We start from the raw sequence: 24,776 nt of genomic DNA, 5'->3' as shown, positions 1-24,776 counted from the left end.
CCAAGAAAACCCCAAATGGGGTTATAAAGAGTCTGATAGGACTAATCAACAAAACAACAAGGTTACCTCTGGCTCTGATATTTTATGCTGTAAGGGCCCTGCTACCTTTGGCATTCTGTGATTCCTTTGATCATCCAGCTCCCAACTCGTCAAGCCCCCTGGGGAAGATTCTTCCCTTTGCTACACTCATGACTGAGTCTGACCAGTGAGAAATAAATGTGATCAGTTGTCAAAGGACCCCTGTTAGGCAAGGTGCATAGGAACAGCGACCAGCCTGGCCCCTGAGCAGGCCCAAGGGCTCTGGGCAGGACCCCTGGGAGGTCAGCACCATTGCACGTGGGCTGCTGATTGTCACTGTGGGATGCCCTGGCCTCCCTCCAGCTTGTCAGTTTCCATGGCACCCGTCACCATGGTACCCTCAGTCCAGAGGAAGAGATGGGGAAGGCACTTACCAACAAAGCCGCCACTCCCCCTCCCCCATTTCCTTCTATCCTCCTGGGAGCATTGCGTCACCCTCCCCCCCACCATCTCTGAAGATGGTAAAGCAGTTGGGAGGAATAGTCCCATCCTAGTCAATGGACTGAGGAGGGGAAAGGGAGTGACTGTCCTGTTGTGAATCCTCTGGTAGCTGCTACTGTTTTATAGGATGAGAGCATCTAGGGCCAAAACATATAGAATACCCTATCTGGAAAGAATCATCTGGTCCAATCCCTTAATTTTACAGGGAGGTGAATGGAAGCCCAGGGAGGAGAAGGGACTTAACTAAAGTCATACTGTGAGTCAGTGGCAGAACCCAGATTTAAACCCACGTCTCCTGACTCCCGATCTAGTGCTCAAAATTTCTAGTATGGTTGACAACTATATACGATGAGAGGTTACTGAGTGCTGAATAGTCAAGTCCATTTGGACAGCTGAGTGGTCATGAGGTATCAAAACCTGATCAGAATCAATTAATCCTTAAATGTGAACTATTATTATCTTCAGGGAAGATTTTCTGGAGGGAAGGATATGGATGGATCAGGAGACAGACTTGTGGGTAGAAAAGTGGGGAAGGAGATACACACACACAGGTGTGTATATATACCTATACACACATACATATATACACATATATGTGTGTGTACACATATATGTATGTATATATGAACTCATTGTGTGTCCAGGTAATATCCTAGACCCACAGAAGTGGGGTCAGAAGGAGCTACAGAGATGATCTATTGGCAGTGGAGCCTTGGGCAAGTCATTTCTTTCTGGGACTTAGTTCTCTCATCTGAAAAATGAGATCATCGGACTAAGTGATTATTAATAATAATCCCTTCTAGCTCTGACAAACTGTGTTCTAAGGTCCCTCCCAGCTGAAACATTCTAGTCTGTGACGTTTCAGCCTAGTCTGTGACATACTAATCTATGACACATTCTTCTTCATAGTAGACTCAAGAACATGTTCCTTTAGCCTAATTGTATTTTTCTTCTCTGATATCCTGCCTCTTCCAGGAAGATTTCCCTGATTACACCTTATCTACCACTAGTTTCCTTTTGAGTTAAACTCCATAACTTCTGCAACCTGTTGCTTAATAAATGTAAACCTTACCAGATGGGTATGCATACATGTTCCTCTTTTTCTTCCTGTTTGGACTTAAAACTCTCAGAGTGGAGATACTGTGTGTCCTAGTTCCTCTCTTTCCTCTCCCCTAAGAATACTGAGCTCAGGGCTGTGTTCAAAGCAGGTGCTCAATAGTTGCTTAGTGACTGACTCCACCCATGCCTTTCATGGGGCATCCCAATCAAGCCCTTACCTCTTTCTTTGACTGGTTCTTCTTTGAGGCTCCCGGCCTAAAGGAGAGAAGAAGATGCAGCTAAGTCCAAAATAAAATGAGTTTTTCTGACCTGCCACACTTGAAGGGGTGCCTGGGAAGGGTAGTCACCAACTTATGGTATATGAAGCAGTAAGGAACAGTGACAAGAGCTCCAGAGTCAGGAGACCTGGGTCTAGTCCCAACTCTGTCACTGAATTTCACTAAGTCACAGTTTCTTCCTCTATAATAAGGGCATAGTCATCACTACACAAAAGGTTAGTAAATAGATATAGGCTGTCAAAGTTGTAGGAACTTTGGGCATGGGGCATAGAATGGATGGTCCCATCTAAGGTAGTACCCTAGTTTTACAGAGGAAGAAATTGAGGATCAGAGAAGGGAAAGGTCCACAAGACCAGCCAGTGACTGAGTGATCAGAATGCACGCTTTATAAGGCCCAGTATAATGCTGTGAGCACTATTTGTCATTTTCTTTCATCTCAGAATGTTGCATATTTTAAAATAGGGATGTTTTTTGTCCTTGTTCTTTTGTTCCCAGGGGCAGATGCTCTCTCTCCATGGCTTGAGTAAAAGGTAAACGCTTGGTCTCTTTTCTTGGGAATGGGGAGATGCAGCGATAAGGCATAAATAACCTCTTTTCACCTGTTAGATAGGGTTGGGCCTCCTAAGGACAGAGCCTGGAGGAGCATGTGTCCAGGCTGGGGGTGTTGTAGCCTTGGGTCAAGGATTTTGGGAAATGTTTTGTACTGGGAAATTATCTGGACCCAGTGGCAGAAATGTTTTCCTGGGAAGAAGGCAGGAATGTGAAGAAGAAAGCAAACTCCCTTTTGGGGGCAGGGAATCATCCAGAACCTAGGACATACAAACCTGGACAAACATGGGCTTGAACCTAGACCAAGAAAAGGAAAAGAGATCATGTTAGACTTTTGGTGCAGGCCAGTATCAGAATGGCTTTAGAAGCCTTCTAGGGATTATCAGAGTGTGATGGTAGCTGCTAGGCCCAAGCTGTGGAGCACTCCCAGCTCCAGGCACTGCTAAAGAAGCATTTTGGTCGGGGACCCTGGAGGCTGCAGGTGGGCACCCCCAACTGGTACTAAAGCCCAATATACCCCAAGGCTCCTATACATACATTCATCTAGTAGTCCCCCACTTCCAGAACTAGGGCCAGTTCTCTGACTGTAATAAAGACTTACTGGTTGCCTTACACCACATACATCCTTCCCACCCATTCCAGGCCCTACTACTCTCCATAAATGCTTTTCTACTCCAGCACTACTCTTGGATGCTGATCCCACAAGTATAAATACATACTGGGGGTGGGAGACTAAGGAAGAACACACAATGGGATTTTCCCCCAACCTCCACTTGATAATAACACTTTAAGACTTGCAAAGCACTTTACAAGTATTATCTCACTTAATTCTCACAACGCACCCTGGGAAGTAGGTACTTTTATGATGCTCATTTTATAGATGAGGAAACTGAGGCCAAGAGGTGTTAAGTGACTTTCCCAGGGTCACACAGCTAGTAAGTGTCTGATGCTGAATTTGAATTCAGGTCTTCCTGACTCCAAATTCAGAGGTCTCTCTACTGTACCGCCCAGCTGCCTCATAGACACCTATCTTCCTTTAGAGAGGCAACAGGCAGGAGAAAAGAAAGAGCCCTACAGATGGGGATCAAAGGAACTGGGGTTAAGTTTTAGAGCTGTGAGTGCTTCCTTTGTTTCGTAAAATGAGGAAGTGTGACTGGATGATCTAACTAGAAGACTGCTTCTGATTCTTCCATTTTGTATTCTATGTGACCCTGCAAATTGACATTCTATGTTCTAGGTAACATTCTGTTCTTTATCTAGACACAGTGTGACAGAGTAGATAGAATGTTGGCAACTTAGGAGTCAAAAAGACCTAGGGTTGAATCCCATCTTGGACACTTACTATTGAGGAGATCCTGGTCAAGGTAACCTATCAAGGGGCCTCACTTTTCTCATCTGTAAAATGGGGATAATAATCCTTGCCAAATTCTCCTCTCACAGGGCTGTTGTGAGTTAGCCTCAAATGAGATCATAGCTTTAGAAGTGGAAGAAACCTTTCAGGTTGTTTAGCTTGACACGCTCATTTTACAGATGAGGGTGTGGAGCCATGGAGGGGTCAAGAGATTTGTTCAGGGTCACACAGTCCATAAGTGGCAGAGCTGGGCTCTGAACTTATGTCTTTTTCTTTTTAAATAGTATTTTCCCCCCAATTATATGTAAAGACAATTTTTAACATTCATTTTTACAAGATTTTTCAGTTCCAAATTTTTCTCTCCCCCTCCAAACATGGCCATATCTTTTGACTCCAAATTTGGCATCTTCCACTGCATTATAATGAGATGAGAGGTGTCCAGGAGGCATAGTGGATGGAGAGCTGTCCTTGGTATTAGGAGCCCAGGTGGGCATCCTGCACATCCTGGCCCTGGGAGCCTGGGCAGGTAAATTGTGTCCCAGGGTTATAAATTATAGAGAAGGTGCTGCTCCACCTTGGCAGGAGAAAGCCCTCCCTCAGAGCTCCCTACATGGACAGAGCCATAGATTTGGTCCCTACACCCCCCCAAAAGCCAGTGGATATGCTCAGGTGAGAGAAGACACTCTATTGTCAACAGTGCTGTGCTCTCTCCCTCATTTCTACCTCAACTCACAGCATTTCATTCCCAACATCCAACCTTCAGAAACCTTAGAAAATCAGTTGTCACCTTTCTGTCTCTTGAAGTAGCAGCAGAGGAAGAAGAGGATGAGGATGAAGCACACAGATCCGACCATGGCAGCTACGAGGCCACCCGATAAACTGTGGTGTTCACCTGATGCAAGGGGAGGCAGGAAATGGTCAGTCACCAAGGCTTTATTAAGTGGATACTGGATGCTTGACCCTATGGTAAGCATTGTGGGTACAAGTAGAAGCAAAAACAAAAGATAGTCCGTGTGTGCATGTGTGCATATGCGTGTGTATGTGTGTGTGCATGTGTACGTGTGTGTGTATTTGTGTTTGGGGTGGTAAGTCCTGATGCAGCCTGGTGAGAAATGAAGAAATGAGATAAACTATATGTACTATGGGTACTTTTGGAAACCCAAACCCAATTCCATTTTAGGCTGCATGAGTACATTCATTAATTTATTTCATAAATGCCTTCCCTATGACAGACACTTACCTCAGAATTCAAAGATTAAAACCAAAACAGTCCCTACCTTCAGGAAGCCTAAATTCTATTAGAGGAGGCAGCAACATTTACATAGACCATTAAGAGCAAAATATATTTAAAGTCATTTCAGGGAGAGGACAGTAGCAGCTAGAAAGTTCAGAACAGGATTCCTAGAGGAGGTGGCCTTTGAACTGTGCTTTGAAGGAAGCTACAGATTCCCTGGAGTGAAGGTGAGGAGGGAATACCCTGTACAAAGATTCAGAGGTCAGAGATGAAAAGTCATGAATGGAAAACAATCATTAAGCCAGGCTGTTTAAATAGTCTGGTGTCTAGGCCTAGGGAGGTAACAGTCCTACCCAGAACAGAGCTGAGGTCAGGTCCTGTCTTTAACTGTGGGCACCACATTTCAGGAAGGAGATGTCCAGAGAGAGAACATGTCCAGAGAAGGCGAATCACAGGCTGCTGTAAGACCTCAAGACCATGCTATATGGAGATTTGGTGAAAAAAAAAAAAGAGAGAAGGTGTTTAGCTTTAAGAAAAGGAGACTGAAGCGGGGGAAGAAACAATATCATTATTTTTAGCCATCTGAAGGGCTGTCATGGCACAGGAGGAACAAATTTGTTCTATTTGATAAAAGAAGGGAGAATTAAGACCAGTAGAGAAATGTTTGGGATAGATTTGGGTTAATGTAAACATAAGGAATAACTTCTGAATAATCAGAGCTATTCATAGGCTCATAGATTTGGAGCTGAAAAGGACCTCAGAGGCCATTAAGTCTTAAACCCCTCATTAAAAAAAAAGTAACATTTTATTTTTTCCCCAATTACATGTTAAAACAATGCTAAACAATTAAAAAAAAAGTTTTGAGTTCCAGATTTTATCCTTCTTTTCCTCCCTCCCACCCCAAGACAGTAAGCCATCTGATATAGGTTATCCATGTGCAATCATGTAAAACATTAGCATGTTACTCGTTTTGCTCACGAAGACTCAAAAAAAGACCAAAAAAGAGTATGCTTCAGTCTGTATTCAGACAATATTAGTTCTTACTCTGGAGCTAAATGCCATGTTTCATCAGGACTCCTTTGAGATTATCTTGGGTCATTGTATTGCTGAGAAGAGCTAAGTCATTCACAATTCTTCATTGTACAGTATTGCTGTTTCTGTGTATAATGTTCTCCTTGTTCTTCTCAGTTCATTTTGCATCAGTTCACGTAAATCTCCCCAGGTTTTTCTGAATGCATCTTGCTCTTCATTTCTTCTAGCACAATAATATTCCATCACAATCATATACCACAGTTTGTTTAGCAGTTACCCAATTGGGGAGCCACCTCCTCAATTTCCAATTCTTAGCCATTAGAAAATAGAGCTGTTATAAATGTTTTTGTACAAATAACCATCCGCCCCCTCCCTTTTAAAAAATCTCTTTGGGATACAAAACTAGCTAGATCAAAGGTATGCACAGTTTTATAGCCCTTTGGACATAGTTCCAAATTGCTCTCCAGAATGGTTAGATCAGTTCTCAACTCCATCAACAATGCATTAATGTCCCAGTTTTCTCCACATCCCCTCCAACATTTACAATTTCCTTTTTTGTCATATTAGCCAATCTGATAGGTATAAGATGGTACCTGAGAGTTGTTTTAATTTATATTTCTCTAACCAATAGTGATTTAGAACATTTTTTCATATGACCATGGATAGGTTTAATTTCTTTGAAAACTGCCTACTCATATCCTTTGACCATTTATCAATTGGGGAATGACTTGTATTCTTATAAATTTGACTCAGTTCTCTATGTATTGAGAAATGAGGCCTCTATTAGAGATACTTGTTGCAAATCCACACTCCCTCAGTATTCTGTTTTCCTTTTAATTTTGGTTGCATTTTGTTTGTGCAAAACCTTTTAATTTTCTATAATCAAAATGATCTCTTTTACATTTTGCAATACTCTCTATATCTCGTTTGGTTCTAAATTCTTCCTTTATCCATAGAACTGGCAGAGAAACTATTTCATGCTCTACTAATTTGCTTTTAGTAGCACGCTTTATGTGTAAATCATGTAATCATTTTGACCTTATCTTGGAATATGGTATGAGATGCTGATCTATACCTAATTTCTGCCATACCGTTTTTAGTTTTCCCAGAAGTTTTTGTCAAATAATTTTTGTTCCAAAAGTCTGGATCTTTGGGTTTATCATATACTAGATTACTATGGTTATTTACTATAATGTATTATATACCTAATCTATTCCACTGATCCACCAGAACTAATCTACTTCTTAGTCAGTACCAGATTGTTTTGATAATTACTACTTTATAATATAGACTGAAATCTGGTATGGCTAGACCATCTTCCCTCACTTTTTTTTTTCATTGATTCTGTTGATATCCTTGACATTTTGTTCTTCCAGATGAATAGTTATTTTTTCTAAGTGTATAAAAAATTTGGTAGTTTGATTGGTATGGCAATGAATAAATAATTTAATTAACTAGAATTGTCATTTTTATTATATTGACTTGGCCTACCAATGAGCAATTGATATTTTTCCAATTGGTTAATTTGACTTTGAGAAGTATTCTGTAATTGTGTTCATATAGTTCCTGGGTTTGTTGTGGCAGGCTGACTCCCAAATATTTCATATTGTCTACAGTAAACTTTAAATTGAATTTTTCTCTTTTTATCTCTTGTTACTAGACTTTGTTAATATGTAGAAACGCTAATGATATATGTGGGTTTATTTTGTATCCTGCAACTTTGCTAAAGTTGTTCATTATTTCCACTAGTTTTTGAATTGATTCTCTAAGTAGACCATCATATAATCTGAAAACAGTTATAGTGTTTGTTTCCTCATTGTCTGTTCTAATTCCTTCGATTTCTTTTTCTCTTATTGCTATAGCTAACATTTCTAATACATATTGAATTATATGGGCATCCTTGCTTCTCCCCTAATTGTACTAAGAAGGCTTCTAGCTTATCCCCATTAAGATAATACATGTTGATGGTTTTAGATAAATATTACTTATTTTAAGGTAAGCTCCATTTGTTGTTATGCTCTCTAGCGCTTTTTAGTAGGAATGGGTGTTGTATTTTGTCAAAGGTTTTTTCTGCATCTGTTGAAATAATCATATGATTTCTGTTGGTTTTGTTATTGATAGTCAATTATGCTGATAGTTTTCCTAATATCAAACTAGCCCTGCATTCCTGGTTTAAATGCCACCTGGTCATAGTGAATGATCCTTATTATATATTGCTGTAATCTTCTTGCCTTGTATTTTATTCAAAATCTTTGCATCAATATTCATTAGGGAAATTGGTCTATAATTTTCTTTCTGTTTTTGCTCTTCCTGATTTAGCTATCAGCACTATAATTGTCTCATAAAAGGAATTTGGTAGAACTCCTTTGCCTATTTTTCCAAATAGTTTATACAATATAGAGATTAATTGCTCTTTAAATGTTTGGTAGAATTTGCTCATCTGGTTCTGGGGATTTTTTCTTAAGAAATTCATTGATGACTTGTTTGGTTTCCTTTTCTAAGATTGGGTATTTAAGTATTCTATTTCTTCCTTTGTTAATCTGTGCAGTTAACATTTTTGTAAATATTCATCCATTTCATTTAGATTGTCAATTTTTTTGGAATTTGATTGGGCAAAATAGGTCCTAGTGGTTTTAATTTCTTCTTCATTAGTGGTGAATTCACCCCTTTCATTTTTGATACTGATAATTTTTTTTTTTGCTTTTTTTTGGAGGGCAGTTGGGGTTAAGTAATTTGCCCAAGGTTACACAGCTAGATTTTTTGTGTGGGTGTTAAGTGTCTGCGGTTGGAACCGAACTTGGGTTCTCCTGACTCCGGGCCGGCACTTTACTCACTGCGCCACCTAGCCGCCCCAATTTGGTTTTCTTCTTTCCTTTTTAAAAATCAAATTAGCCCATGGTTTATCTATTTTATTGTTTGTTGGTTTTTTTTCCCCATGAAACCAGTTTCTAGTTTTATTTTTTAGTTCAATGGTTTACTTACTTTCAATTTTATTAATCTCTCCTTTGATTTTCAGGATTTCCAATTTGGTGTTTAATTGGGGATTTTTAATTTGTTCTTTTTCTAGTTGTTTTTTTTTTTAGGTGTATGTCCAATTCATTGATCTGCTGTTTCTCTATTTTATTGATGTAAGCAATTAGAGATATAAATTTTCCGTTAAATATCACTTTGGCTGTACTCCATAAATTTTGGTATGTTGTCTCATTGTTGTCATTTCTTTAATGAGACTATGGATTGTTTCCAGAATTTGTTCTTGGACTCACTTATTTTTTAGGATCAGATTATTTAGTTTCTAATTAATTTCTTAACTTCTCTTTCCATTGCCATTATTGAATGTATTTTTTTATTGCATTAAGATCTGAAAAGGATGTATTTACTATTTCTGCCTTTCTGCATTTGTTTGTGAGGTTTTTATGACCTAGTAAAGCTAATTTTTGTGTAGGTCAGTCATGTACTATTGAGAAAAAGGTATATTTGTTTCTATTCTCATTCAGTTTCCTCTAGAGAGCTATCATATTTAACTTTTCCAGAATTCTATTCACTTCTCTAACTTGTTTCTGGTTTTTGTTGTTTGTTAGATTTATCTAGTTCTGAGAGGGGAAAGTTGAGGTCCCCCACTAGAATAGTTTTATTGTCTATTTCCTCCTGTAACTCATTCAGCTTCTCCTTCAATAATTTAGATGCTATACCATGTTACATATTTGTTTAGTATTGATATAACTTCATTGTCTGTGGTACCTTTCAGAAAGATAGTTTCCTCCCTTATCTCTTTTAATTTATATCTATTTTTGCCTTTTCTTTGAGATGATTGTTACCCCTGCTTTTTTTGCTTCTGCAGTAGCAAAATAGATACTGCTGCAGCCCCTTATCTTTACTCTGTGTGTGTTTCTGTGCTTCAAATGTGTTTCTTGTAAACAACATATTGTATGATTCTTGGTTTTAATTTATTCTGCTATCTGCTTCCATTTTATTTTCCCCTTGTTTATCCTTCTTTTGCTTACCTTCACCCTCTCACTCTTCACATGTGTTTACTTCTGATCAGTCTCCCCTAGTCTACCCTTCTTTCTATCAGTTTTCCCCACCCCTTCTCTTATTTCCATCCATTTTTACTTACTTAGGGTTAAGATATATTTCTATATCCAACTGAGTGTGTATGTTATTGCCTTTTTGAGTCAATTCTGATAAGAGTAAGGTTCAAGCTTTGACCATCCCCCCATTTCCCTTATATTGTAATAGCTCTTTCATTCCACTTTTTTATGAGATAATTTACCCAATTCTATATCCCCTCTCCTTTTTCCAGTGCAATGTCCTTTTTCATCTATTTTGTTTTTTTGGTATCATCCCATCAAAGTCACCACCCTCTCTCTATCCACACCCTCTTTCTATGTTTACTCCTTCCAATTGCCTTTATAGTAATAAAGTTCTTAAGAGTTATAGATATTACCTTACTATATAAGAATCCAAACAGTTTAACCTTATTGAATCTCTCATGTTTTCTCTTTTGTGCTTCTTTTTTACTTTTTTATGTTTCCCTTGAGCCTTGTATTTGAAGATCATTTTTTTTTTTATTCAGCTCTGGTCTTTTAATTAGGAATGCTTGAAAATCCTCTATTTTATTAACTATCCATTTTCCTCCTGAAGGATTATACTCAGTTTTGCTGGGTATGTGATTCTTGATTATAATCCTAACTCCTTTGCCTTCTGTAATATTACAGGTCAAGCCCTCCATTTTTTAATGTGAAAGTTGCCAAATCCTGTGTAATCCTGACTGTAGCTCCATGATATTTGAATTTTTTCTTTTTGGCTGCTTGAAATACTTTCTCCTTGACCTAAGAGCTCTAGAAATTGGCTATGATGTTCCTAGGAGTTTTCATTATGGGATCTCTTTCACGTGGTGATTGGTGAATTCTTTTAATTTCTATTTTACCCTCTCATTCAGGGCAATTTTCCTTGATAATTTCTTGGAAGATGTTGTCCAGGCTTTTTTTTTTTTTTAATCATGGCTTTCAGGTATTTTTATAATTCTTAAATTATCTCTCCTGGATATCTTTTCCAGGTCAATTGTTTTTCCAATGAGAAATTTTACTTCTCTTTTACTTTTTATATTCTTTTGATTTTGTTTTATCATATCTTGATGTCTCATGGAGTCATTAACTTCCACTTGTCCAATTCTAATTTTTAAGGAATTTTTTTTTCAGTGAGCTTTTGTACCTCCTTTTCCATTTGGCCAATTTAATTTTTTTAAAAGCAATTTGGGTTAAGTAACTTGCTTAAGGTTACACGACCAGGTGTTTCTGGGTGGGTGCTAAGTGTCTGAGCCCAGATTCGATCCCCATGTCATCCCGACACTGGGGCCAGTGCTCTTACTTGCTGTGCTACCTGGCCTCCCCCAATTCTATTTTTTTAAGGAGTTATTTTCTTCAGTGAATTTTTTTATATATCTTTTTCCATGCTGTTGATTTTTTTCATGATTCTCTTGAATTACTCATTTCTTTTCCTGATTTTCCTTTTTCTTCTCTAATTTGCTTTTTAAAGTCCTTTTTAAGCTCTTCCAGGAATCTTTTTTGGGTCTGAGACCAAATTGCATTTTTCTTTGAAGCTTCACATGTAGTCATTTTGACACTGTTCTCCTCTTCTAAGTTTGTGCCTCAATCTTTCCTGTCACCACACTTTCTATAGTCAAATTCTTTGTTGTTGTTGTTTTGCTCATTTTTTTTTTTACCTATTTTGTGATTTGGTGTTTTTGTGTGAGATTTGAGCTCTGTTCCTACACTTTCCCAGGCTTCTTGTTCTGAGACTTAGGATCTTGCTACTGGCTTTCACTGGGTCTCAGGACCTAGTTGCTAGCTGGCACTGTAGGGGGAGCCTCCCTGCTGGCCTCCCCTGGTGGAGGGTTTTGCTGCTGTCCTGCCCCAGGAGTAGGGCCTTGCTGCTGAGTTGCTATGGAAACAGTGTGTTTCTGTTGCCTGGCCCCAGAGTTGGGGCTTCACTACTGGTCAGCAATGGGGGCAAGGCCTTGCTGGTAGATTGCCCCAGGCTTGGAGCCATGCAACAGGCTCTCTACTGTAAGACAAGCTGCTGCTGCTACTATAGGACCTTACTTTTCTCCCACCCCAGTGAGACAGACCTTTCCTACCAGGGGGTTAAGCTGCTTCCTCACTCCTAAATCAACTCTGAGGCAGTTTTCAAGTTGTTTGGAAGGAAATTCAGGAAGGCTTCAGAGGGTTCCTTCCTCACTCTGCCATCTTGGAAGCTGAAGTCCCATTTACTTTATAGATGAGGAAACTAAGGCTCAGAATAGTAACTTGCTAATAAAAGTTACACTGCTAATAAAGGTTAGAGGAAGAATTTGAACTTTGCTCTTTCTTTTTCAAGTCCATGGCTCAATGGGGCCAGGAAACTGAGTTTGCATCCACTTTTAATAATAACATTATATATGTGCAATTATGTAAAATACATTTGTGTATTAGTTAGTTTGCAACAGAAAAAAAAACAGGCCAAAAGGAAAAAAAGAAACATGAAAAACAAGTGAAAAGTAGGATACTTCAATTTGCATTAAGATTCCATAAGTTCTTTCTCTGGAGGTATTTTTCATCATGAGTTCTTTGGAACTGTCTTGGATATTTGTTGAGAATAGCTAAGTCATTCACAATTGATCATCATACAGTATTGCTGTTACTGTATACAATGTTCTCCTGCTCTGTACACTTCACTTTGCATTAGTTCATGTAAATCTTTCCAGGAGGAACCCAACTTTGAATCCTATCTCTACCACCTATTTTCTGGGAGACTAGTCATTGTAATTTCTAGAATTCCGAGTTCTATTGCCAAGGAGGCAAGATGAAGTAGTTGAAAACATAAAGGTCATTTACAGACTAGAGAAGAATTCTGGAACATGAATTATGGTATACAAATATAATGGATTATGACTGTCCTGTAAGAAATGATGACTATGATGGACCCAGAGAAACACAGGAACATCTACATGAAGTTATGAAGAAAGAAAAACTAGGAAAATGATTTAATTATGTAATAACCACAATAATATAAATAGAAAGAACAACAGCAACAAAAACCTCAAAACTGAATGTGTTGAAATCATAGTGACAAAGATTGGTCTCAAAGAAGACATATGAGAAGACACCCCTTTCTTTGCAGAGGCTGGAGTTTATGGGCATGGGACATTGCTATGTTGCTTCATTTTGATTCTTTTTCTTCTTTATTATAAAGGGTGGCTTTTTGAGAGGGAGAAGGGAAATAATGCAAAAAAAAAATAACAACTATAAAAAAAGAGTAAAGAGCTAATGACCATTTGTTAGGCACTGGTGCAGAGGGCTTTTATCTATTGGATTGGGGTTTGACCAGATTATCTTTAAGGTGTCTTGCTACTATTAACTTCTGTGATCCATTGACCTTTCCCCAGGGCCCAGAAGTGAGAACCAAGAGGTTAAGGGACAATAGGAAATATCTAAAAGAGCTTCTTGCCAGAGAGGGTGGGAAGCCAACTATCCCCCAGAATGAATGGTACAAAAAGCATAGTGCTTCCTAGCAGAAGCACACATGGTTTCCTTGAAGGCTCAAGTCAGGAGACCTTTCCCTGTCTTCTCACTGCTCATGCTTTCTTTCTGGGTCTAATTCACATTTGTACACACGCACACACACACATATATATATATATATATATTATATATTATATAGATAGATCTTGTATGTACATAATTATTTGTATGCTATCTCCCCCCATCAGAATGTGCACTCCTTGAGGAGAGGAACTGATGTTTTTGCTTTTCAAAGTATTCCCAGGGCATACTACATGCCTTGCATACAGTAAGTGCTTCATAAATGCTTGCTGACTAGATGACTCAGTAGGAGCAGGAGGAAGAATTCCAGGAAGGTAATCTGGAGCCTGTGGAGCAGGGAAACTCATAGATCATAGGAGACCATAAGATTTAGAGTTATAAGGGGTCTTAGAGGCAATATAGTGTGCCATTTCATTTTACAGATCAGCAAACTGAGGCCCTGAAAGGATTAAATGTCTTAGAGTCACAGAACTTCAGTACTGGAAAGGTTCTAACAAGAATACAGGAAGAACCTGCATCAGGCTAGGGAATTCATGGTCTGTGAACTCCCTCCCCCAACTGCCTTTAACTTAGCAGACTAAGATCTACTAGTCTGATAAGTCTGAGAGAATTACTTGAAGCATATGAAGGTAGAGTGACTTGCCCAGGGTCGCACAGTTAAGTGTCAGAGGCAGAATTTGAATCCAGGTCTTCTTGACACATTTTGTAACAGTCTTTATCCACTACACCAGCTAAGTGGTGCATTGGATAAAGTGCTGGGCCTGCAGTCAAGAGGACCTAAATCCAAATCTAACTCGAAATTTACTAGTTGTGTGACTCTGGGCCTCAGTTTCCTCATCTCTAAAATGAAGGTGCTAATAGTACTTATATCCCAGGGTTATTGTGAGAATCAAATGAGAATATTTATAAAGCACTTAGCACGTTGTCGGGTACATAGTAGGCCCTTTTTAGACATTTGTTCCCTGCCCCCTCGCTCTTTCCCAAGGTCATACAGGCAGGAAAGAGCAGAGCTAGGCTTAGGATATTGGCTCTCTTACTCCAAATCTGGTGCTCATTGTCCTTTGCCTTTCTTTGGTTCGTACTTACCTACAATGAGGAGGGTGCCACCTCCAGAGCTGAGTTCCTTTTCAGGGTTTTTCTGGAACTTGATACAGTAGTAGACTCCTTCATCCTGGATAGTGATGTTGTTTATGCAGATGTCCAAGACAAGGTTTGTGTTATTCACCTTTTGTACCCGGGGGTACGACCCTGTGTCACTGAAGATGAGCTGTCTATTAGGCCGAGTCCCCTTATACCACCTCACTGGCCCAGGGGGAAGGTTAGTTTTTGATCTGCATTCCAGTATTACTGAACCTCCAATGGTCGCTGTCACGAAGCCTGAGGGCTGCACTAGGGACGTGTCTTGAGTATCTGAGAAAGAAAATAACCCAAGGGAGATTAGCTTGGGGAGCAGAGGGCAGGGAAGAAATGGGGTGACATTTTCCATTCCATTTTAGAGGTGGCTCTAGTGTATTGACAAGAGCTTTCAGACTAGGGTTAGAGTCTGGGTCTACTACCACTGACCAGGGCAGCAGTATGGTACAGTGGAAAGAAGGCTGGATTTTAAAATGAGAGGACTTGGGTTTGAATCTCAACTCTGCCATTTACTATCAGGATCACCTGCTGCAAGTCATCATACCTATTTAGGCCTCTAGGCCACGTTCCTAATTTTCAAAAATGAAGGTATTGGACCAGATGGCCTCTACTGTCCCTCCCAGCTCTAAATCTTATGTTTTGGGGAAGTACCGCCTCTGGATTTTTGTTTGTCATCTATAGAATGGATTCATTTGGATTAGGCCATTTGAAGTTCCTGTCTAGCTCTGACCTTCTGTGTCCCATGTCCTAAAGTCCCTTCCGGCTGTGGCATTCTCTGCTCTACTGTGCTTTCTAGTTATATATAACACTCTAATTCTTAGAGCCTAAGATGAACCCAAGATTCTATGCTTCTATGGTAGGGCCATCTGACTTCTCAGTTCTGTCTCAGAGACTTTGTCAGTGTTAATATTAAAACCCTTAAGGAGAGAGAGATTTGGTGATTCTTTGAGGCCTGGGTTTGGATCTGTTTCTGAGGTGGGTATAAGCTCCCCTGCTATGACGAACAAGGAAAAGTTGAAAAACTTGCCCTGATTTGTGTCTGTAGATAGAGCAGCTGCAGGAGGAAAATGATTTCCACAGAGATGATTTTTTTTAGACTCTAAACTAAGATGACCTCTGGCAGCCTAGCCCTTGGCTTCTTTTTTCTGTCTCTTTCTATAGTTGGACCAGATGGTTTTTAAGATGCCTTCTGATGGTCTAGAAACTCAAGTCACTGCTAAGTAAACAAAGGATACTTACTAATCCTCCACAATGGTAAAATACTTGAGCAACAGAATGTCAGAGATTTGAAGGGTCCTTAAAATACAGAATGTCAGGCCTGGAAAAGTCCATAGAACCCAGAATGTCAGAGTTGGGAGGAGTCTTAGAACAGAATATCAGATCTGGGTGGGGTCTTAGAATATGGAACATCAACCTGGAAGAGACCTTAGGAAGTGGAATATCAGGCCTGTAAGTTCCTCTAGAACATAATATTAAAACTGGAAGACACGATATAGATTTGACTCCTTTACTTTATAGAGGAGGGAACTGAGGCCCCTTGGGAAAATGACTTGCTCAAGGTCACACAGAGAGTTAACTCCTGGACTAGACCCCTACTAGACCTCTCAACCTACAAATCAGTACTTCTTCCATTAATAGCACAAAGCGTCGTAGAGGAATTTCATAACTTAAGGGTCCTAACAAAAATACAGGAAGAATCTGTGTCAGGATAAGGAACTCCTAGTATGTAAACTCCCTCTAGCAATCAGCCTACAGCTTAGTAGACTATTACTTAGTAGTCTGATAAATTCTAAGGAATTGCCTGAAACACATGAAGATAAAGTAGTTAGCATTGGTTTGCAGCACTAAGTATCAGAGGCAGAATTCAAATCCAAATGCTTCTGACTCCAATCCCAGCAGACTCTATTCACTACTCCAAGTTGCCTATAAGGAGAAGGAATTAGCTCATATTCCTATGCTACTTTAAAGTTTACAAAGGACATTTCTCTCATCAGTTGTATGAGGCAGGGAGTTTATTATTATCCTCACTTTACAGATGAGAAAACTGAGGCATAGAGAAGGGAAGTGACTTATCCATGATCATGTAGCGAGGAGGATTAACCAATCAATCAGTATTCATTCAGTGCATATTATGTGTCAGACACTCTCCTGAGTGCTGGATAAGAGGCTGACCTAGCCTCTTGGTTGGTGGGGCTCACAGGTAAATTCTCTAGACTATCTTATAACAATTACTGAAATCATAATAAAGTGGAAAAAAAAGGAAGTAAGCAAGTATTTCTTTTTTTAATTTTTAACACAAATTTTTAAAAATTTTGAGTTTCAAATTCTTTCCCTTCCTCCTTCCTCTCTTCCACCCACTGAGAGGGCAAGTTATATGATACTCATTATACATGTGGAATCATGCAAAACATATTTCCATATCACCCATGTTGCCAAAAAAAAAATCAAGAGAAAAAGAAAGAAAATATATTTCAATCTGTACCCAGAGTTCATCAATTCTCTCTCTGGAGGTGGATAGCATTTTTCATCATGAATCTTTTGGAATTGTGTTGGATCTTTGTTTTGGTCAGAGTAGCTAAGTCTTTCACAGTTGATCATTGTTACAATGTTGCTGTTACTGTATACAGTGTTCTTCTGGTTCTGTTTACTCCATCAGTTTTTGCATCAGTTGCATGTAAATCTTCCCAGGTTTTTCTAAAATGACCCTCCTTGTCATTTTTTATAACACAATAGAATTCCATCACAAGCATATGCCACAATTTGTTTAGCTATTCCCCAACTTATCAGCATTCCCTCATTTTCTCATTCTTTTTTTTTATTGTTTAGATCTGTGCTTTACTTTTTTCTTTAAATTAATTTAATTTTAGATTTCAACATTCACATCCATAAGCTTTTGAGTTTTAAATTTTCTCCACCCCCCTCCCCTTACTCCTCCCCAAGATGGCATGCAATCTGATAAAGGCTCTACATATACATTGTTATTAAACATATTTCCACTTTAGTCATGTTGTAAAGAAGAATTAGGGGGCGCCCAGGTAGCACAGCAAGTAAGAGCACCGGCTCCAGTGTCGGGATGACCTGGAGATCAAATCCTGGGCTCAGACACTTAGCACCCACCCAGAAACACCTGGCCGTGTAACCTTGAGCAAGTTACTTAACCCTGATTGCTTAAAAAAAAAAAAAGAATTAGAATGAATGGGAGAAACCATGAGAAAGAAAAAACAAAACAAAAGAGAGCAAATAGTATGCTTCAATCTGCATTCAGATTCCATAGTTCTTTCTCTGGATGTAGATGGCATTTTCCATCATGAGTCTTTTGGAGTTGTCTTAGATCCTCACATTTCTGAGAAAAGCGAAGTCTATCAAAGTCAGTCATTGTACAATGTGGCTGTTAACTGTGTACAATGTTCTCCTGGTTCTGCTCACTTCACTCAGCATCAATCTTTCTGTATTTTTCTGAAGTCTGCCGGCTCATCATTTCTTATAGCACAATAGAACTCCATCACAATAATATGCCACAATTTGTTCAACCATCCTCCAGCTGATGAGCATCACCTCAATTTCTATTTCTTTACCACCATAAAAAGAGTTGCTATAACTTTTTTGTACTTATAATTTCTTTTCCTTTTTGCTTTTTATCTCTTTCAGATGTAGACCTAGCAGTGCTATTGTATCAAAAGGCATATTTCATATACACACAGTTTTATAGCCCTTTGGGCATAGTTTCAAATTATTCTCCAGAATGTTTGGATCAGTTCAGAATTCCAAAAGCAGCGCATTAGTACCCCAATTTTCCCACACCCCCTCCAACATTTGTCATTTTCCTTTTCTGAAATATTAGCCAATCTAATATATGTGAGGTGGTACCACAGAGTTTAATTTCTCTAATCAATGGTGATTTAGAACATTTTTTCATATGACTATAGATAGCTTTGATTTCTTTTTCTGAAAACTGTCTATTCATATCCTTTGACCATTTATCAATTGGGGAATGGTCTTTATTTTTATAAATTTGGTTCATTTCCCTATATATTTGAGAAATGAGCTCTTTATCAGGAAAAAAAAAAACACCTTTCTGTGAAAAATTTCTCCGCAGTTTCCTGCTTTCCTTCTAATTTTGACTGTATTGGTTTACTTTGTGCAAAAACATTTCAATTTTATGTAATAAAAACTATCCATTGTATGTCTTATGATCATCTCTATCTCTTTTTTTGGTCATAAACTCTTCCTTATCTATAGATTTTTTTTTTTTTTGCTTTTTTGGGGGGGGGAGGGGAGGGCAATTGGGGGTAAGTGACTTGCTCAAGGTCACATGGATAGTTTTTTGTGTTAAGTGTCTGAGGCCAGATTTAAACTCAGGTCCTCCTGACTCCAGGGCTGATGATCTATTCACTGTACCACCTAGTTGCCCCCCATAGATTTTTCCATGGTCCTCTAATATGCTTATGGTATCACCCTTTAAGCCTAAATCATGTACTCATTTTGATTTTAACTTGATGGTCAATACCTAATTTCTGCCAAACTTTTCCATTTTTTCCAGCAGTTTTTTTTCCCCAAATAGTGAGTTTTTGCCCCCAAAGCTTGGATCTTTGGGTTTATCAAATACTAAATTACTGTGGTCATTTACTACTTTTTATTGTATATCTAATCTATTCCACTGATCCACCACTCAATTTCTTAGTACCAAATTATTTTGATGATTGTCACTTTGTAGTATAATTTGAAATATGGTACTGCTAGGCCATTTTCCTTCATATTTTAAAAAATTGGTATTTCTTGACTTTATGTTCTCCCAAATGACTTTAGTTATTTTTTTTTCCTGCATAAATATAACTGAATAAGTAAATTAATTTAGGGAGAATTGTGAGAGTGGTAATAGGACTGTTTGATATTTAAGATGTATCGGGAAGTAACACAAATATATAAGGACAATAATCATTCACCATTAGATAAATGATCAGAAGATAGAACAGGCAGTTCTCTAGGGAAGAAATCTAAGCTATCAACAACCACATGCAAAATTACAAATCACTAATAATAAATAAATACAAATTAAAACATGACTGAGATTCTTTTTTTTTTAAAGCAATCGGGGTTAAGTAACTTGCTCAAGGTTACAAGGCCAGTTATTTCTGGGTGTGGTGCTAATTATCTGAGCCCGGATTTGATCCCCAGGTCATCCCAACACTGGAGCCAGTGCTCTTACTCGCTGAGCCACCTGGCCGCTCCTCATGACTGAGATTCTAATTCACATTCATCAGGTTAGCAATGACCATTTTTAGGGCCATGGAGGGACATGCACACTAATGCACTGTTAGTGGAGTTGTGAAGTAGTTGTGGAACTATTCCAAAAAAGTCACTAAGCTGTACATTCCTTTTAGCCCAGAGACAGGACTGCTAGGTACATACCGCAAAAGAGATCAAAAACAGAGGAAAAAGATACATATGTATAATAAAAAAAGAATTCATAGCAGTAATTTTTGCTGTAGCAAAAAACTAGAAACAAAGTGAGTGCCTATCAGAGGAAGAATAGCTGAATAAATCATGGTATGTGAATGCAATGGACTATTATTTCATATCAGAAATGATCAAAGGGCTAGATTTAGAGAAACCTGAGAAGACTTGTACAAATTGATATGAGTGATCAGAACCAGGAAAACAATTTACATACCAGAACATTGTTATGGAAAACAACTTTGAAAGACTTAGAACTCTCACAACTAATGAAGATGAAATTAAAGCAATTATGAGAAGCTATTTTGTTTAATTACATATCCATAAATTTAATAATCTAAATGAAATGAATGAATATTTACAAAAATATAAATTGTCCAGATTAACAGAAGAGGAAATAGAATACTTTAACAAAGTCTTATCTTAGAAAAAGAAATCAAACAAGCCATCAATGAACTAAGAAAAAATCCCCATGACCAGATGGGTTCACAAGTGATTTCTAACAAACATTTAATGAACAATTAATTACAATACTATATAAACTATTTGGAAAAAAATAGACAAAGAAGGAGTTCTACCAAATTCCTTTTATGACACAAATATGGTGCTGATAGCTAAACCAGGAAGAGCAAAAACAGAGAAAGAAAACTACAGACCAATTTCCCTAATGAATATTGATGCAAAATTTTAAATAAAATATTAGCAAAGAGATTACAGAAATTCATCATGAGGATAATACACTATAACCAGGTGGGATTTATCCCAGAAATACAGGGGTGATTCAATATTAGGAAAACTATCAGCATAATTCACTGTATCAATAACAAAACTAACAGAAATCATATGATTATCTCAATAGATGCAGAAAAAGCCTTGGACAAAATACAGTGACCTTTCCTAATTAAAAAAAAACCTAGAGATCATATAAATAAATGATATTTTACTTAAAATGATAAGTAGTATCTATCTAAAACCACTAGCAAACATTATATTCAATGTGGATAAGCTAGAACCTTTCCTAATAAGATCAGGGGTGAGATAAGGATGCCCATTATCACCATTATTACACAATACTGTACCAGAAATGGTACATTGGTAATATAAGAAGAAAAAGAAATTGAAGGAATTAGAAGAGGCAACAAGGAAACAAAACTATCATTCTTTGTAGATGATAATGATGGTATAGTTAGACAATCCTAGAAAGTCAACTAAAAACTACTTGAAATAAGTAACAACTTTAGCAAGTATATTAAATAAATCCACATAAATCACCAGCATTTCTGTATATTACCAACAAAGCCCATCAACAAGAAATAGAGAAATTCCATTTAAAATAACTAGACAGAAGATGGCAGAGAAAAAGTAATGACTAGCCTAAGCTCTCCTCAAAACCTCTCCAAACACCATTAAATAATGCCACAAAATTTCTGGAGCAGCAGAACCCACAAAAAGATAAAGTGAAATAATTTTCCAACCAAAGATAACTTAGAAGGTCAATGGGAAAGGTCTGTTGCACCTGGGTGAGAGTGGAGCACAGTCCAATGAAAGCTTTGCCAGTGCTGAACCAGCCCCAGCAATCCAGGACTAGACCTTGGGAGCCACTAAATCAGTAATGGGAGCAACTGCTTCCTGAGTTCTCAGTCCACAGACAGTAAGGGGGTCAAACAACTGGTCAGAAGGAGATTACAGGGGTCTCTTTGCTAGCTCTGAGGCAGGACTTCATTGCATTGCCCATAGTCCGATCTGGACCACAGGGGAGTCCTGGGGCAGTCCCAGGACAAGGAAGAGTGCAAGCACACCAGAGCTTGTGGCTGAAGCGGAGCAGAGACCCTCCTCACAGTTTCAGAGAAGGAAAAAATGCTTGTAGTGGCTCACAGAGTAGAGCTCAGGTCAGGAGAGCAGTAAACATACCTCTCCTTAGATCATATCACCTTGGAAGAACTGAAAACGGTTGCCCCCTGAAGCTTGGGACAATGCACTCTCCACCTGTAATGGGAATGCAAATTTGGAAGATCTTCCCTGCCCCTAGGCTAAAATGCACCAGAAGCCTGGGGAGGGAGGCTTGTTTTTCAGAAGATACTTTTTGATTGGCCAGTGGGTCAATAAGGTTGTTACATTCTCTGAGCCAGGAGAAGGCTATATAAGCCCTGACATGTAGCTTTGTTTTGGGGACTCACTTTGAGAAGTATTCTGTGATTTGATCTGAATTCTGGGAAGCCGTTGTTGAGGGTTCCCCGGCTTTGAAAAACCCAGAATGTGGAAACCCAGATGTTGACTGGGTATGGATGTAATGGTTGGGCAGTTTGGAAATCTGTCTACTTGATGTTTCTGTCTTGATAATTATTCCTGTATACTTTGAGATTCAGGGTGCTGACCTTTTCTCCTGAACAAGGTAAACGATATATGTCTGACTGATTAAAGTAAGCTTGTTAACCCATTTTGAGTTGCTTTCCTTTAACAAAGCAGATCCAAGAACCTGTGTGAGCAGGCACCCTGGGGACACTGGGGTGCTTGCTGCTACACCACCCTGGAAGCAGAGCTCTACTTTAACAAAGAGTTAAAAGTCAAGAAATAGGCTAGGAGAATGAGCAAAGAACAGGAAAAAAAAATTCTGACCATAGAAATTTACTATGGTGACAAAGAAGATCAAAACACACACTCAGAAGAAGATAAAATCAAAGCTCCTACATCTAAAGCCTACAAGAAAAATATGAATTAGTTTCAGTCCATGGAAGAGCTGTAAAAGGATTTTGAAATCAAGTAAGAGAGGTAAAGAAAAAATTGGGAAGAGAAATAAGAGTGATGCAAGAAAATCATGAAAAATGAGTCAACAGCTTGATAAAGGAATATCCAAAAGCATACTGAAGAAAATAAGACCTTACAAACCAGATTAGGCCAAATGGTAAGAGAAGTACAAAAAAACAATAAAGAAAAAAATGCCTTAAGAAGCAGAATTGACCAAATGGAAAAAGAGGCACAAAAATCCACTGAAGAAAAAAATCTCTTTAAAAAGTAGAATTGGAAATAACTAAATGAAAAAGGAAGTACACAAGCTCACTGAAGAAAATAATTCTTTAAAAATTAGAATTGAGCAAATTAAAGCTAATGACTTTATGAAAAATTAAGAAACAATAAAACAAAACCAAAAGAATGAAAAAATAGAAGACGATGAAATATGTCATTGGAGAAATAACTGACCTGGAAAATAGATCTAGGAGAGACAATTTTAAAATTATTGGAATACCTGAAAACCATGATCCAAAAAAGACCCTAGACATCATCTTTCAAGAAATTATCAAGGAAAACTTCCTTGATATTCTAGAACCAGAGGTAAAATGAAAATTAAAAGAATCCATGGATCTCCTCCTGAAAGAGATCCCAAAATAAAAACTCCCAGGAATATTATAGCAAAATTCCAGAGCTCCCAGGTCAAGGAGGAAATATTGCAAGCAGCCAGAAACAATTCAAGTATTGTGAAGCCACAGTAAAAATAACACACAATTTATCAGCTTCTACATTAAGGGATCAGAGGGCTTTGAATATGATATTCCATAGGGCAAAAGAGCTAAGATTACAATCAAGAATCACCTATCCAGCAAAACTGAGTACAATACTTCAGGGGGGGAAATGGATATTTGATGAAATCAAGGGCTTTCAGGCATTCTTGATGAAAAGGCCAAAACTGAATATAAAATTTGACTTTCAAGTAAAAGACTCAAAAGAAGCATAAAAAGTTAAACTAGAAAGGGAAATCGTAAGATACTTAATAAGGTTAAACAAACATTCCTATATGGAAAAATAATACTTGTAACTCATAACTTTTTCATTATTAGGGCAATTAGAAGTTTATATAGACAGAGGGTACAAGTATGAATTAAATATGAAGGGATGATATTTTTTAAAAGAAAATTAAGGCATGAGAGAGAGATGGAATAGGGTAAATTATCTCACATAAAAGAGGCAAAAAAAAGTTTTTACAGTGGAGGGAAAGAGGAGGGAGGTGAGAGGGAGTAAGTGAACCTTACTCTCATCAGAATTGTCTTAAAGAGGGAATAAGATACATCCTGAATTGGGTATAGAAATCTACCTTACCCTACTGGAAAGTAGGAAGAGAAGGGGATAAAGAGAAGGAGGGAGGGGAATGGAAGGGAGGTAAGATTAGGGGAGGGGGTAATCAGAAGTGTTTTGCCTCTTAAGGAGCCAGAGCATTTGTATCACTAATGCCAGCAGGCCGGATTTAACCTTGAGCTTTTGTAATGCTAACATAAGGAGGCTAGATAAAATCTGAGCACTTTCATGGAAACAAGATGGATCTTATATACAGGAAATCTAAGGGAAGAATCCAGTAGTGTCTAGGAGTGTCCAAGTAGTCTTGGGATTCCAGGGATGCTCTTGTTGGGGGTGATCAGTAGCCTGGGGTGTCTAGAAGTGGAATCTTGGGAAGATCTTGATGGGAATGACCAGTATCCTGGAGTGACTAAAGGTAGGATCTTGATGGGAATGGCCTGTAGAATGGGATTTTGATAGGATCAAGGGAGGGAAGTAGCCAAAGGAAATCAGGAGATAACAGAGATTTGGGCATAGCT

The 24,776-nt window shown here is 38.3% G+C and overlaps 1 protein-coding gene across 4 annotated transcripts in view; it reads right to left on the bottom strand.

Annotated features, from left to right (window-relative positions):
* LOC138141827 (tyrosine-protein phosphatase non-receptor type substrate 1-like) overlaps positions 1-24,776 on the bottom strand; it is a 73,179-nt gene that overhangs the window by 46,931 nt on the left and 1,472 nt on the right. For 3 of the 4 annotated variants that reach the window (XM_069062701.1, XM_069062703.1, XM_069062700.1), the window contains exons 2-5: positions 14,689-15,012; positions 4,544-4,648; positions 2,681-2,702; positions 1,797-1,833 (exon numbers count right to left, since the gene is read on the bottom strand). In XM_069062701.1, the coding sequence (XP_068918802.1) occupies positions 1,797-1,833; positions 2,681-2,702; positions 4,544-4,648; positions 14,689-15,012 (488 nt within the window). The remainder of the gene's footprint in view (positions 1-1,796; positions 1,834-2,680; positions 2,703-4,543; positions 4,649-14,688; positions 15,013-24,776) is intronic. The other variant, XM_069062704.1, reaches the window with a different exon arrangement.

The sequence above is a fragment of the Petaurus breviceps genome, unplaced genomic scaffold (assembly GCF_028583685.1).
Source record: "Petaurus breviceps papuanus isolate PSGF00001 unplaced genomic scaffold, PetGlider_PUasm1.0 90503, whole genome shotgun sequence".
Taxonomy (NCBI): domain Eukaryota; kingdom Metazoa; phylum Chordata; class Mammalia; order Diprotodontia; family Petauridae; genus Petaurus; species Petaurus breviceps.
This window is presented reverse-complemented; position numbering and strand designations above follow the sequence as displayed.